General features: G+C 50.4%; 1 protein-coding gene across 1 annotated transcript in view; it reads left to right on the top strand.

The window, feature by feature from the left end:
* The first annotated feature begins 2914 nt into the window (after positions 1-2914).
* Trpv3 (transient receptor potential cation channel subfamily V member 3) overlaps positions 2915-14729 on the top strand; it is a 30338-nt gene continuing 18523 nt past the window's right edge. The window contains exons 1-6 of the mRNA XM_041665155.1: positions 2915-3037; positions 4160-4280; positions 12074-12178; positions 12294-12380; positions 13080-13234; positions 13956-14132. Coding sequence (XP_041521089.1) covers positions 4162-4280; positions 12074-12178; positions 12294-12380; positions 13080-13234; positions 13956-14132 — 643 coding nt within the window. The 5' untranslated portion in view covers positions 2915-3037; positions 4160-4161. The remainder of the gene's footprint in view (positions 3038-4159; positions 4281-12073; positions 12179-12293; positions 12381-13079; positions 13235-13955; positions 14133-14729) is intronic.

Raw genomic sequence — 14729 nt, 5'->3', positions numbered from 1 at the left:
ATGAATTGAATTCTCCAACCTTGCCCTCAACAGCCCCTTTCCCTTCTATTGACACCCTGTGCCAGAACCGCTGGCACTCCCTCTCAGCGCTTAGCCTTGAAATGGCTATGTCCTGCCTTGATGCAGGTGGAACCTATCCTGATCTCTGTTCAGGCCTGAGGACGGAGACGGAACTCTGCCTCACTCTTCGCTCCAGCCTCTAGGGTTCTTTCTTTCTTTCTAGGAATGTGGGAAGGAATCTGCTCCTCTTCACTGGCCCCCACCCACAGAGACTCCCGTTCATCCTCTCTGGGGAGTTGGAATCTTGTGGGTTGGTAACCTGGGATCTATAGATCTTATAAGATGCAGAGAGTAGGGTGAATTTGCTCAGAGCCTCCTGTGAGTCCTCTGTTGGTGTGGGGCATCAGGCAGAGGATGGCTTTTTAGACAGACCACTGATTAGGGTTTCTGCTCTGACCTCAGCTAGCAGGATCTTGGGTATCTTGACAGACATAAGAGGTTGCCTGATGTTCAGGCCTCTGGAAAGCAGGCTGGGACAGGGATAGCAAGAATCTTGCCTTTCTCCCTCCCTGCCTGCACCTGACCCCAGGCTCTGGCCCTGTCTCTTCCATGCATACATACCCTAATCTGAAAGGCCTCTTCCTGGGATTATTGCATGTTCTTTCTACCAAGAAAGGAGAGTTGAGATTGCTAAAGAAAAGCGAGCATACCCCAGCTTGTGGCTGCTCCAGGAACTGGGAATCTGGTAGGAGACAGTTGTTAGGAGTTGGGGCTTTGTGGGACCATTCACAGACAGGACCAGGCAAGCAATACTGGGTTTGCCAGGGCTGGAGGAGAATATAGAAGGAGGTGGGAATTCCAGGGGCACAGATCTGCGATTGCGCTTTGTGGACCCCAGGTTGGAGACAAAACCTCACAATGGCAAACTTGGTGCCGTGTAGGAGAAACGCTGCCTTTTGCATGCACTGCTGGGTCGGCCCAGCCGGGTCAGTTCCCTGTTAGATTGCAGTGGCGACAGTGTCCCTGACTGGCCAGGGGCCAGACACAACTCTGGGTGACTAAGGGGTCATTCAGTGCATCTCAACCCCACGTTTGATCACTTTGCTGAGTGCACACATTGCCCTAGGCATGTCACCACACCTTGAAACAGGTCAGGGTCTTCGGAGTCTGATGCTCTGCAGAGGAAGCTTCCTTCCTTCCAATTCCAGTCCAAATGCTCCCTCTGACTGGAACCCATCATTTCCTCGTTTGATGATTCCCTCCCACCTTAGTTGGCCCCTGTGGCCTGTGAAGGGATTGTCCCAGCTGGAGCCGGTCTTCTGGATGGCCCATCAGTTTCCTGAGGGTAGAGACAACCCTCTCAGGGTCTGAATCCTTCACTGGGGTCTTGCTGGGGTCTCCTACGTAAGGGGTCTTAGATGGCTGGATTCAATTGACATTAATGTGGACCAGCCCTTGGAGCTACACCGAGTTTCTGTGAGGCCATATCCTTATCGCAGAGGGGGCTTCCCCTAATCCAGTTGTTGCAGGGCGAGACTTGGCGTGAGCAATAAAGCATTTTTTAAGCTAGTCTCCACTTGGTTGCTGAAGAAAAGCGTGTAATCAAGGAAAGTTTCAACACAGAGCCCAGAACAGCCTCTTGCCCAGGATTCTGAGACATCAGAAGCAAAGGCAAGCCAAGGCTGAGTCAGGCCTGGGCAGGCGAGGAAGAAAGAGCCTGCATATCTTTGAAGGTAGGGCCCTGATGGTGGTGTTGCTGGTGCAGTGGTGAGAACCCCTGAGTAGGTTTCCGTGGCGTAGGCTGCAGGAGCAGCACCCTACCGAAGCCACACCTGAAGACCACTCTACGCTGCTCTGGCCACACGTCTTTCTCTCTCGTGGCCTAGAAGCTGACCTTGCCTCATCCTGCCACCTCCCCAGGCCTGGCAGGTTGTAGTTATCAGTGATCCAGAATCTTGCCTCTTGGGAACAGTCGGGAAAGTCCCTGCTGTGTCAGCCAATAGCACTGTCACAGAGCAGGGACTTCCACTCCAACCCTGTCATGCCTTGCCTACACATCTCCCCTGCAGAAGGACATGGGCAGCTCCTGAGTCAAGCTCAGCTCCACCCCTTCCCCAGAAGCCGTTTGGACAAGCAGGGAGGACACAGACTCTTCCTGTAGTGCCCTGGTCTTGGAGAAGTGACACAGACAATTGCTGGGAGAACAGACGGGTGTGACAACAGCGCGACCAGCTGTCACAGGTTATGAATCCTTCTGCACCCTAGGCCCTCGCTCGAGCCCCTTCCATTTGCTCCTTCATTTATTCTCTTCCTTCCACGGTGGGTGATGCGTGCTAGACAGGTGAGGAAACCCACGCTTGGGAGAAATGACTTGCCCAAGATCACAGAGGCAGGAAGTGGTGAGGCTGTCGCACATAAAGGCCCATGATGCATAATAACTATTGGGAAACACTGGACTTCCTCTGTCTGTGAGGGGCTTGATCCCAGGAACTATTTTGGAAAGACGAATGTCAAGTCTTACAGCTGTTCACCCTGGGGTGCACCAGGACAGCCTTCGGTTGCAGCCTTCCTTCCCGGGATCAGAGCAGAGCACCTGTGGAACTCTTTACCTCCATCATCTTTTCCCGTGCATAACATCCTCGATCAGAAAGCTCTCTGTCATGGGTCCCATTTCCCGAGTGAGGAAACTGAGGCTATTGATGTCTGCTGAGCATCACATATAAGACAGGGAAGGCTTGGGACCAGACCTTCAGCTTTGTGGCTTTCCTGCCTTTTCTCCTGTGGGGTGAGGCTGCTCTGTGGGTGTGGGGGTGACTCACGTAGAGCACGTGGGCGGTGGGTGTGGCCTGCCTGGCGCCAAGGCAGGTGGCCCAGCCAGTTCTGCCTCTGATGCTTCATTCCAGCTGTCACCTATCTCCGTGCCTATGATGAGAGCTTCTCGCCTCCTCAGCCACCTTCCTGACGGTGGGTTTTTGGCCCCAGACATGCCGTGATCTCAAAGCAAGGGCTACCACCACCACCACCTGGAACCTTCCAGGTAAGTCCTTGCCACCTAGGGAAGCTGGCATCCCCCAGAAAGACTACAGCATGGGCTTGGGATCCTCCAGGCTATGTCTGCCCTCGGCCTAGAGGCTTCAGGAAGATGTGGGGAGAGCTGGGGTTCTAGTATGGGGAAAGAAAAGCCATGCCAGCCCTGACAACAGGCAGCGGAGAGAATGCAGGCTCAGACAGGTCCAGGAACTTTTCCCTGAGGTTTGGGAATCCCAAGGAAAGAGAAACACTAGGGCTTGTCTCCCTCAACTAGCTTAGGGATGGGAATCTCCATGGCAGGGATGTGATAGGCATTCAAGATGTGATGAACTATCCTAGCACTGAAGAGGAGCAGGGCCCAGCTGCTCACAGATACTGACATAGCAGATATGGAGGATCTCCTTGTGGCCTCTGCCTGGTCTGTGTTCCTAGGTCAGACCATTTCAGTCAGTGTTAGGTCCCTGGCAGGTGTGACTTGGTAGTTCCCGAGTGAGGGACCTGGATCCCAGGGCAGGGAGAGAGTCCAACAGGTGAGGATGCCAGGCGTACAGGCTGACTCAGGAGCTAATTATAGCTGCTGCAGCCCGAGTCCAGACTGTCCTGACCCCCACTTGCCCCAGCTGTTCGGAATAGCCCACACTCATGGGCTTAGCCCAAGAAGGATGGGGCAATTGGTGTCAGAGGCACAGGTTTATTGGGGACCATTCAACTATTTCTCAGGAGGGAAACCAGAGGATGGGGGAGGGTAAGGCACACCTCTGTCTACCTTTGTTCTTGGCCTGGCAAAGCCTTTTCAGCTCTGTATGTCTATTGATTGCCTTGGGTAGAGTCAAACTTTAAAGGGCACCCATCTGGATGTAGGCAAGGGCTGGGGGTTACTTCCATATCTGAGTGAGTTATCTGAGGTGATTTAAATTGTGGTCAGTACCCTGACTGCAGAAGCAGGGGATACAGAAACCATGGGAACACTTTGCCTGTGCCTAAGAAAGGCTCACCGTTTGGAAAGATAGGGAGTGAACTTCCTGTTGGAGAGGTACAAGCAGGAGGTAGATGGTACCCCATGGGAGTCTGAAACCCCTAGAAGCAACCCCCTGCCCTCCTTAACCTCAGCATATGTCTTGGGCTCCAGCAATGAATGCCCACACCAAGGAGATGGTGCCCCTCATGGGCAGAAGAACCACTGCACCCAGCGGGAACTCCGTTGTGCTGACAGAGAAGAGGCCAGCAGATCTCACTCCCACCAAGAAGAGGTAAGGCTGAAGGCTTGGGCCTGAGCTTTGTGGGGCTCTGAAGGTACCCACTCCAGGTATCCCTTGTCTCCCATAGACTCAAGACTCTTTAGTGTCATCTGGAGTGGCCTGATGACAGACTGGGTGTAACTTGGGGGTGGGGACCAGTACTACATATTCAGGTGCCTTTGCTGATGTCTTCATGACTGGCACAGGGATGCATTCTCCTTAGAGAGGATGGGGGAATGGAAGCAAGAACATTCAGGAAGGCTCTTGGACGTGTAAGGGTTGCTAAAGCAGTTCTTGAGAAGAGGAGTAAAAATGCAGGTGTCATTCTAAGTAGTCTGGGTCCTCAGCTGGGCATGTTCTTCTCACCTACACAAGTAGTAGCTTTCAATCTACCATGGAATCAACTCTGTATAATAGGCTGTATTGAGGAAACCTGGGGAGGCAGAAGGTACTGAAAGATGGATTCAGTATTGTGCAAAATGTAAATTCCTGGGAACTTACAGAAAAAAGTGTATTTTGGGAGGCGGCAAAACAGGGGAATCCTGGCGTGCAAGCAAGCAGGTGGATATTTTGGGCTAAGCTGGATAAAGGTGGCTGTAACTAACCAGAATATACCAGCCTTTCTCATGGCCACTGTCAATTAACAAGCTCAGCACATAATGCTTTCGCTTGAGTATTTTCTTTTGAGAGAGGATCTTGCCATGTTTCCTAGGCTTGTCTGGTACTTGATACATAGCCAAGGAGCCCTGAACTTAGGATCCTCCGCCTTCTGTGTGCTGGGGTTATGGATGCACAAGCCCATGTTCAGCTTCAGTTACTGCAATGACTATGTGTCTTTAGATGCATGGCATGGTCATTTGGTGGGAAATATGGAGATTATGATCAAAATGGCTATAGTTGTGTCAAGATGGCTCTCTATAAGATGACACTACTAATGAACCAGCTCATAAGACACAGTTAATTGCCATGATGTTGACAACGTGGTTAGCACAGCCAGGGGATCAGTGCACAGTGTGTGTTGACTTTGACAGTATAGGGCTCCTGGGAGCTGGGTAGGGCTGGAGTGGCTTTGTCTCACTTCTAAGTTGAGGATGCTGGGACAGAAAACAGACTTCTAAATGTCCACAGATGATCTCTTTGGTTGATTGGGTACCTCTCAAGTGAGCCAAGCTACACCAAGAGGCTAGTTCCGGTCCACAGTCTAGGATGTCTCATTTGCCCTTCCTCCTCTGCCTCCACCCCAACCCTCCTCTTGGGTCATTGGAGAACTTGGTTTTGTCTGCCTGTTGGTTAAAGTCAGAATCATTGAGGTTTCTTGTGTATTAGGGGATAGACACCTTAACACAGAGATAAAGAACACCCACTTTTATTCATAGCCTGGAGGAGTGGGCACAAAGGCAAATCTGAAAAGTGTCTGGAGTAAGTAAAAAACCCATGACAGAGGAAGACTGAGAAGAGGCAGGCCAATCTGAGCCTGCTGACACTCTGGAGCACCTCATAGAGGAGGTGACGTTAGAGTGGGCTTTGGTAGGCGATGTTGATGGGAAAGGGTCCTGAGAGTGAAGGCTGAGAGCAGGGGCTGAGGATTTTAGTAGCCGAAGTGCCATGAGGGCAGAAGAGTCACAGGGAGACAAGTTCTGTTAGCACCAGATCTTGGGGGTATCTGTTAAAGTACATAAATGATCCTGTGGAGAGTGGAGGAGGCACAGGGGATTTCCTGATGGATGGTACAGGGAGAGAGGAATTTTGAAAATGTTTCCCCGGGTGACCCATGTGGACAATGCATTATAAGGGGGACTGAAGGCAGAGAGACATGGAGGAAGTTGTTGGGAAGCAGGTGACAGTTGATAAGGTCTGAGCCTGAGTGTTCAGGGAAGGAGGAAGGGATGGATGAGAGTGGAGTTAGTCATGGGATCTTCTAGGGGCAAGAAGGAGAAGGAAAAGCCAGAAGATACACCCTTCTGGTGGGGTAACTCAGAAGGATGGAGGGTTGCCTTGGCCAAGAGCCTACTAAAGGAGCAAGGGCAGGCGTGGGGAGTCGAGGTCATTTGTGAAGTACCAACTAAGAGGGCCTAGAAGATCCCAGGCAGAGCTTCTACCCTGGAGTTCAAGAAAGAAAGCTAGGAGGAAGTGGAGGTGAGTCAGGTGGCATGCCACTGGGGGCAGCCTGGGTCTTCCTGGGCCATGCAGGAAGTAACAGAGACACAGTTAACCTAAGCCAATATGGCCCATCTCTCTGGGTCTCCTTTGTACTCCGAGGAGAGGTTTGGGCATAGGGGTAGTTTGTGGACAGGCTCTCAAGAAAACCCTGGATTCTTTCACATAAGGCCCATCTGAACTGCGGTTTTTGAAGCCCATGTCTGTTCTTGAAATTAGTTACAGGCTACTTGGCCCAGGCAAGGATATGAGGTGTGACTTTTGTCTCCTGAGTTGTAGTCCCACAGACTCTCTGAGGGGTTCTCGTGTGAAGGTTTGAGACTTTCCCTAAACGGAAAAAAGAAAAAGAATAAATTATTTGTAAAGACAGAGTACAATGGCAGTCATTATGTACGATTGGGCTACGCGCTCATGGGGGAATTGAAGGCCGGAGGCCTACAGGTCCACAGAGGGAAGAGCTCTTTGGACCTGGGAGCTTTCCTGAGCCACCGTGTCAATCCTTCAGAAGTTGCTACATTGACCTCCTTATTGGGCCCTAAGCAAGGGGACATCCAGGGTCAGAGAGCTGGCCTTGGGGAGTTTGGACACTTGGACATTTCTTGGATCAGAGTCGATGGCTAGACAAGCTCCTGTGTAGCCCTGCTTCCTGGTCTTGGGGCTCTCTCGAAAGTGACAGAAATGGTGGAGAAGTGACATACAGCTGTGTGTGCACCCAGTTAACCACACCCAGGTTGCACCCTTCGGCCTAGACCAAAGGAATAAACAATGAGCATCTACAGCAGGAAGGAGCCAGGCTGTCATGTGGTCCAGACCTCCCATGTGCTTATAATAGTGGCTGGGATGTGGCTGTCTAATGCCAAGTAGGGCAGGGATGGGTCAGGCCCTGCCTCGTGAGTTAGGTCCTTGCCTAATTGTCTGGTCTTCCCCAGTCTGGCTGTTATTACTCCTCTCTCCACATCTTGTTCTCTGGATCCGAAGCTTTCCTTTTCTGAGACAGACTTCCTTTCTAGCCCAGGAAGCATTTCTCTTTCTCTCTACTCCAGGGCTTTTCTAGAACCAGAGGCATATTTCAATATCCAGTCTGTATTCCAGTTATCACGTACAGAACCTCTAATTCCTGACCTCAGTCATAAGGGCCTCCATTGTTCTCATGCTGCTGGAACCCAGCCTCTCCCTGAAGAGACTGATGTGGTCACTGGGACAAATGTGTTAGTCCTGGTTGACATCTCTGAGGATGGGGTCTCTGGAAGGGGTGACTGTCACCTCCCTAGCCCCTCAGTTTCATACATGGGCAAGTGATTAGTTTTGAGTAAGTGGAGGAGTAAGTGAGGGGCCAGGCAATGAGGGGAGTGTGGGAGACAGTGAGGATGCTGCCCAGCCAGATCACTGCACAGTGAGATGATGCTTTCTCCCTTCTGTGAGGCCCTCAGATTTACGCCTGGGTGCTGAATACTTACGTGATGTGGCTTTCTGTATCATTCTTGATCTCTTGAGGAGCCCTTGAGAAGAGGGGACTCGGTAGCGGAGTCACAAAAGACCCCACTTCAGCTTTGTGTATGAGACTGAGGAGGGGGTGGGGCGGGTAAAGGTGAGAGCTTTCAGCAGTTGGGGTCACAGCCAGTTACAGGGAGGATTCAACCGCTACCAATCACAGTTTAAGGTTGATCTGTCTGAGTATTGGTTGTATCCACAGACCTCTCTACCTTATCTGCCTACTTGACTATTTATTATCTATCCATGCATCTGTGCATCCATGCCTCCGTGCATCCACGCATGCATGCATGCATCTTGTATCCATCCGTTCTTCCATTATTCTGTTATCTACCCACTGTTCATCTATTAATGCATCTGTCCTTCTGCATGGCCAGCCATTATTCCTTCCACTTGAATATGTTTCATTCATCACTTATCCTTTCGTGCATCCATTCAGCGGGGTCTTCTGAGTACCAGGATCACCGTTAGGAAACCAAGGTTGATTCCGGAAAATCAAAGATAATGTTATTATAGTTCTTGCTATTGGGAAACTTACAGCAGAATGACAGTGTATTGTCCAGAGCAAAGAACCAAATGGCCTATCTGTGCTATGCATTGGCCTTGCCTTGGAGTTAGTTTTGATCAACCCACTGGAACAGCAGATCTAGAAAAGAAGGGAGTCGCCCTGTATCATAGCTGCAGGACCAGTGCCTGGCACACTGTAGGAACTTGATAAGTATTTGTCGAGTGAAGCAGTCTCAGTAGCAGGGTAAGCTCAAGAGAGGATCAGACCAAACTTTCTTGGAGAAAATCCATGGATGTGGGTTTGGGGCTCTCTTTTCTTGGAGAAAATCTGACAATTCTCAACCAGGCTGTCTTGAGGTCAAATCTTTAAGAGATGTGCTTGGAACCTCTGAGTCTTGCTGCCATAGTGGAGTGGGGCAGCTTCAGAGTGGTAGATCAGGGTATAGTCAACGCCCACTTCAGCTGGACAGTCCGCAAGGGCATGGTCTTGGCGTTACCTTGGCCAGGAATTATCTGGCCCAACCAGTGTCCCATCAGCTGAGGATTCCTGGTCCAAAGATGGAAGCACCCACCTGGCGGCAGAGGCAGAGCTTGATCAGAAGCCAAGCTTTGGGTCCCAGCCAAAGATTTTTCTCTTCCCTTTGTCTTCTCTCTTTTGATATTTTTCTTCTGTTTTGAAGTATTTGCTTTTAGGTGAGGCTAGACACACACACACACTCTCTCTCCTTCCTCTCTTGCTTTTTCTCTCCCCTGTTCTCCTCAACAGGTTCTTAGCCAGACTGTCCTTGAACAATCTTTCTGCCTCAGCCTCCTGAGTGCTCCACAGTGTGAGCTTCCGTGCCTGGCAGAAGGCTCCTCTTTGGTGGTCAGAAGCCGGGAGGGAGAGGACCAGTGTGTCTTCTGCCCTATTTATGGATTTATTATGAGCTTTTAGGCTTGTCTGTACCTAAAGTGGGGAAAGGGACCAGGATTCTCCTGCCGGCCCCGATTGGGTAGCCTCCTTTAGTCAATTTCTGCAGTGGATTCAGCTGGAAGCAGGGCCGGAGGACGAAACTGAGCAGAACAGTGTGCATTGCTGTGTCATTTGTTAGCCTGGACAGCGGGAAGCAGGTTCTATGGCCAACTCGCGTCTGCCCTGGGGGGAGGTGCTTACTCATCCTTAGCCTCAGATGCCTTGTGTAGACTGGGGCCCTGATCACACCCAGCTGCTCTTCTCTCTAAACTTGAGATGGGAGGAGCTGCACCTTGCAGCATCCGCCTTTCTGGGCCCGGGAAAGACTCAGGCAGGAAAGGTGTTTAGAAAATGCTGCGTGCCTGCAGTTCAGGAGACCAGCATTCTGGGTGGGTCACGTGGCCAGCAGCAGCTAAGCTGCAGCAGCTGCAGGGCTGAGTGTCGTGCAGTTGAGTTCACCCTCAGCTGATCCTCACCTTAAAGTTACTAGAAGACTCATCTCCCTGTGTGTGACTGTGCTATTCAAGGTCATGTGTATCTGCATTCGTGGGTGTGGCTGGCTGTGGCTGGCATATCTTGGGTAGAGCGTCTGGCTTTTCTTGAGGTAGTGTGTGTCTTCCATTCCCTTGATGTCTGAGGAGAAAGCTGGCCATGGCTTTGTCTTTCTTCTTCACTGCCTGTCTTCTGGGCCTCTCTCTATCCTTTCTTTTTCATTTTTAATTTATTTTTTGCTAGTATATATCAATTGCACAAAGTTAGGGGGCTTCATTTTGACATTCATGCAATACACATAATGAACTTTGATCATATTTTCCCCTTTCGTTACTTTTTCTTTTTTTAAAAAATAATTTTTGAACATTTATTTGTATGTGAATATATATTATTATGTGTATTGGTGTTTTGCATACATGTATGTCTGTATATTATGTGTGTGAAATATGTATGTGAAATGCCCACAGAAGCCAGAAGAGGGATGGCACAGGATCCCATTGGACTAGAGTTACAGATAGTTTTGAGCCACTATGTGCATGCTGGGAATCGAACCTGGGTCTTTAGGAAGAGCAGCCAGTGCTCTTAGCTGCTGAGCCACCTCTCTTGCATTCTTCTTACTCTTTCTTATTCCTTCTCCTTTTATCAGCATTTCCACTTGCAGTTTTTTTTTTTTGAGCCTGTCCTGGAACTAGCTCTTGTAGACCAGGCTGGCCTCGAACTCACAGAGATCCGCCTGCCTCTGCCTCCTGAGTGATGGGATTAAAGGTGTGCACCACCACCACCTGGCCTCCACTTGTAGTTTTATGTCCCTTTTTGATCTTCCACATGTAAGAGAAAGATGATATTTTGTTTCTAAGTCGGCTTATTTCACTTAGCAGGCTCATCTCCAGCTCCATACATTTTCTCAAAAATGATACAGAATCTCATTCTTCAGGGCTGACTAGAACACCATTTTATAAAGTACCATATTTTATTTGTTCACCTGTGGGTGGGCAGCTTGGCTGACTGTAACCTGGCTATTGTGAACAGTGATGCAGGAAACATGCACACCTACAGGTGTCCTTGTAGGGCTCTTTTTGCTGCAGACCTACAGAGTCTACAGCAGGGTCATAGGAAAGTTCTATTGTAAACTTTCTGCGGTGCCTTTGTACTGACTCCCACGGAGGTTGCACTGCTCCACGTTCCCTACAGCAGCATGTAAGGTCTCTTCTCTCACCCACCCCCATTCTTGCCACCCGTTGGTGTTGCCTGTTAGCTTGAAGATAGCTCTTCTTACATGATATATTTTATATTTAATTTTTAAAATTTTTTTTATTTTTTTGTTTTTTGAGACAGGGTTTCTCTGTAGCTTTGGTGCCTGTCCTGGAACTAGCTCTTGTAGTCCAGGCTGGCCTCGAACTCACAGAGATCTGCCTGCCTCTGCCTCCTGAGTGCTGGGATTAAAGGCATGCGCCACCACCGCCTGGCTTTATATTTTATTTTTTAAAGATAATCCTGCTATGTAGCACAGGTTAGTCTTGAACCTATGATCTTCCAGGCTCAGCCTCCTTCCTGAGTGATGAGATTAGGGACATGGGCCCCCATCTTTGGTCTGGGTTTTTCTTCTTGGTGGGGGATACTCAGCCTAGGCTTCCGGCTCCTTGAGTTCTCTCTGCCCTACCCTATCTTTCTCAGTCCATTTTCTTTTATGACAAAGGGACTAATGGGCAGTGAGGGCAGCCAGGATGACTCTGGCCTTTTCGCTTAAGTTGCTGTAAGGCCTGCATGGATTTGAGCCGAGGGACCCCTTCTAAAAAGCTTTGCCTTCAGGTCTTGGTTCTAGGAGCAGCTGGATGGCAATGGGAAACCCAGCTCCTGTTGCTGTCTTCCCATCTTTGATGTGTGTTTGTGTGTCTGTTTGAATGTGCATTGGTGTTTACCTGCATGTTGATCCCATCTGTGCAAGGTCTTCAACCTGAGAACAACTGCAGATCCTCAGGTGTTGGGCCATCCTCAGTGAGCCTCTTGGGTTCATCCACAAGGTACTCTAGAGATAAGAGCCATTCAGACTCAGCTTAGAACCCAGGGTCTACTCCATCCATGAGGAATAGGCTAGGACACATGGCACACAGGCTGAGGGCTCAGTATGGGTGGGTCCTTGTAGCAAGACTGCAAGGCACATAGGCCCTGCCCCAGATCTAATGGTCTTGATTGGGTGTCTCCCCAGTGCACACTTCTTCCTGGAGATAGAAGGATTTGAGCCCAACCCCACAGTCACCAAGACCTCGCCTCCCATCTTCTCCAAGCCGATGGACTCCAACATCCGGCAGTGGTGAGTACTGGCTGCTGGCCTGGACACATGGCTGTGCCTGGCTGTGGCATGGCAGCACTGTACATTTCTAAATTTGTCCTGTCTCTTCCTTCTCGTTCCTCTCCTCTGCTGCCAGCATGTCTGGCAACTGTGACGACATGGACTCCCCCCAGTCTCCTCAGGATGATGTGACAGAGACCCCATCCAATCCCAACAGTCCAAGGTCAGTATGTTTCCTCCTTATGTCACTGTTCTCAGCAAGAGGAGGTGTCACAAGGTTGGGCTGCACAGGAGAGAGAAAGAAACCATTATCCCTGGGGAGCTGGGACAAACATCTGGAGGAATGGCCTATGGTTGTGGCATGTGACATTTTGTGAAAAGGAGAGAAATATCAGTAAATTATAAAATGGTTTTGTTCATTATAAAACATCCAAACAATGCTCAGGAGAATAAGGACTTTAGCACAAGTTACACAGTTATATAAATTTAAAATCCATTCACATAGAACATCAGTATGCATTTTTGCAAGAGCACATACAAATGAAAGGACATAATCTATGTTACAGCAAAGGTCTGTTGAGAATGTGGGGGCAGGGAGGGATAGAGGGAAACGTTCAGATAGGGAGATGAAAGGGAGTCTTCTCCTCCATTAAATCCATATTTCAAAGCAATAACTTACACATCCTTCTTGATCATCTCCGTGTGTATACAGGTGTGTTTTGATCACTGTGACTGGATATAGATAGGAAGGGAACCAGGATCAGACAACACGGAGCACAAACATGGGCATCCCTAAAAGACATGAGAGGCACAGGAGTTGGAGCAGCGGTCTGGAGGCCAGCAACTCTGGTGGTGGAGCGGAAGAGGGTAAGAGTTGAGGTGAATACAGGGTGTATTCTCAATGCCTGCCTTCTGGTCTTAGCGTAAACCTGGCCAAAGAAGAACAGAGGCAGAAGAAGAAGAGGCTGAAGAAGCGCATCTTTGCAGCCGTGTCTGAGGGCTGCGTGGGGGAGCTGCGGGAACTGCTACAAGAACTACAGGAGCTCTGCAGACGGCGCCGTGGCCTGGACGTGTCTGGTCAGTGCCTGGCCCTGATGGGATGCAGGCCCTGGGGACCCTGGTCGGTTTGGCTTGGCCTCTGCTCCATCTCCTGTGGGGTTGGAGCGTGAGGTACCTTGGATACTGACATAGCAGCCTTGAGCTTGACTTAAAGGGCCATGGGGAGTCATGGGTGGGTTAAGGCAGGTGTTGGGCATAGTCTGGCTACAGGGTGGTGTAAATCTGGAGAGAGCTGCTATTCAAACAGGGTTGGAACTCTGTAGTAGGCCTGGGAGAGGGGGAAGAGTTCTGGAGAGTTCCTCGGGCACTGGCAGGAACTGAAGGATTAGGGGGAACAAGGTGAGGAACCGGTTGATGGGGAGGTAATGAGCTAACTTTTAGGCCATGAGAAGGGCTAGGATGGAGATTTCAGCACAAATATGGCCAGTGGGAAGCCAGGCAGCAGGTGACATTATCTCTCCTCCAGAGAGAAGGGTCAAAGGTCAAAGAGCAATGGGTGCTGGATGAGGCTTTCAGAGGTGGTAGAGAGCTGTGAACAGCAAACCAAGCAGGGGGCCGGAGGAGGATGTGAGGAGAGGAAGGAAGAGTTCCAGGTAGTACAGGGTTGAGGTCCCCCCAGTACAGGGTAGAGGGTGTGCTTTTGAGGTGCAGGCTGCTGTTTTCCACACCCTGCTCTGTTTGGGAGGCCCAGGGCAACCAGCCCTCCCTGCCCTGCCTTTATCCTTGACTCCATCTGCAGATTTCCTCATGCACAAGCTGACAGCCTCAGACACAGGAAAGACCTGCCTGATGAAGGCTTTGCTCAACATCAACCCCAACACCAAAGAGATTGTGCGGATTCTGCTGGCTTTTGCCGAGGAGAACGGCATCCTGGGCAGGTTCATCAATGCCGAGTACACAGAAGAGGCCTATGAAGGTACCTGTAGGCAGAGGCTACCTAAGAGCAAAGGGCGGAGGCGGGTATTGCCCATGTGGTGTGGCTACACAGCCATGCCAGTCTTGCTGTACGGAGGCACTTTGGCCATGGAAGCCAGATACGCAGCAGGCAGGCTGCTCATCCTTCCCATGAATAATGCTGAGCAGGGGTGGACAAGTCAGGAAACGGGGACGCTCTGAAAACGTGACGGTAGACAGACTGTGCTAGGAACGGCAGTGACGCTGTAACGTGAGAGCGAGTGACCGGGCTGAGTAACTGTAGAATGACAACCTTGACCCAGGAGCCTAGCTGATGGGAAGAAGCCGGAGCAAGCTCAGGGGAAAAGCCCCAGGATGAGCATGGCCATAGCTGATTTGACAGTGGGAATACCGGGTGCTCTGGGGATGTAGCTCAATTGAGGAGAGCTTCCCCGGCTCTCACTAAGAGAGAATCTCACTAAGTTGCTCAGGTTGGTTTTGAGCTTACTCCACAGTCCAGATAGCCTTGAACTTGTAATCGTCCTTTCCCTGCCTCCTGAGTAGCTGGACTACAGGCCTGGGCCACTAAGCCTGCCCGGAAGATTCTTCTGAGGGCAAG

Source organism: Microtus oregoni, unplaced genomic scaffold, assembly GCF_018167655.1.
Source record: "Microtus oregoni isolate MIOR12 unplaced genomic scaffold, Mior012 000015F_ref0000493, whole genome shotgun sequence".
NCBI lineage: Eukaryota > Metazoa > Chordata > Mammalia > Rodentia > Cricetidae > Microtus > Microtus oregoni.
The sequence above is the reverse complement of the archived record's forward strand: the minus strand, read 5'-3'. Positions and strand labels throughout refer to the sequence as shown.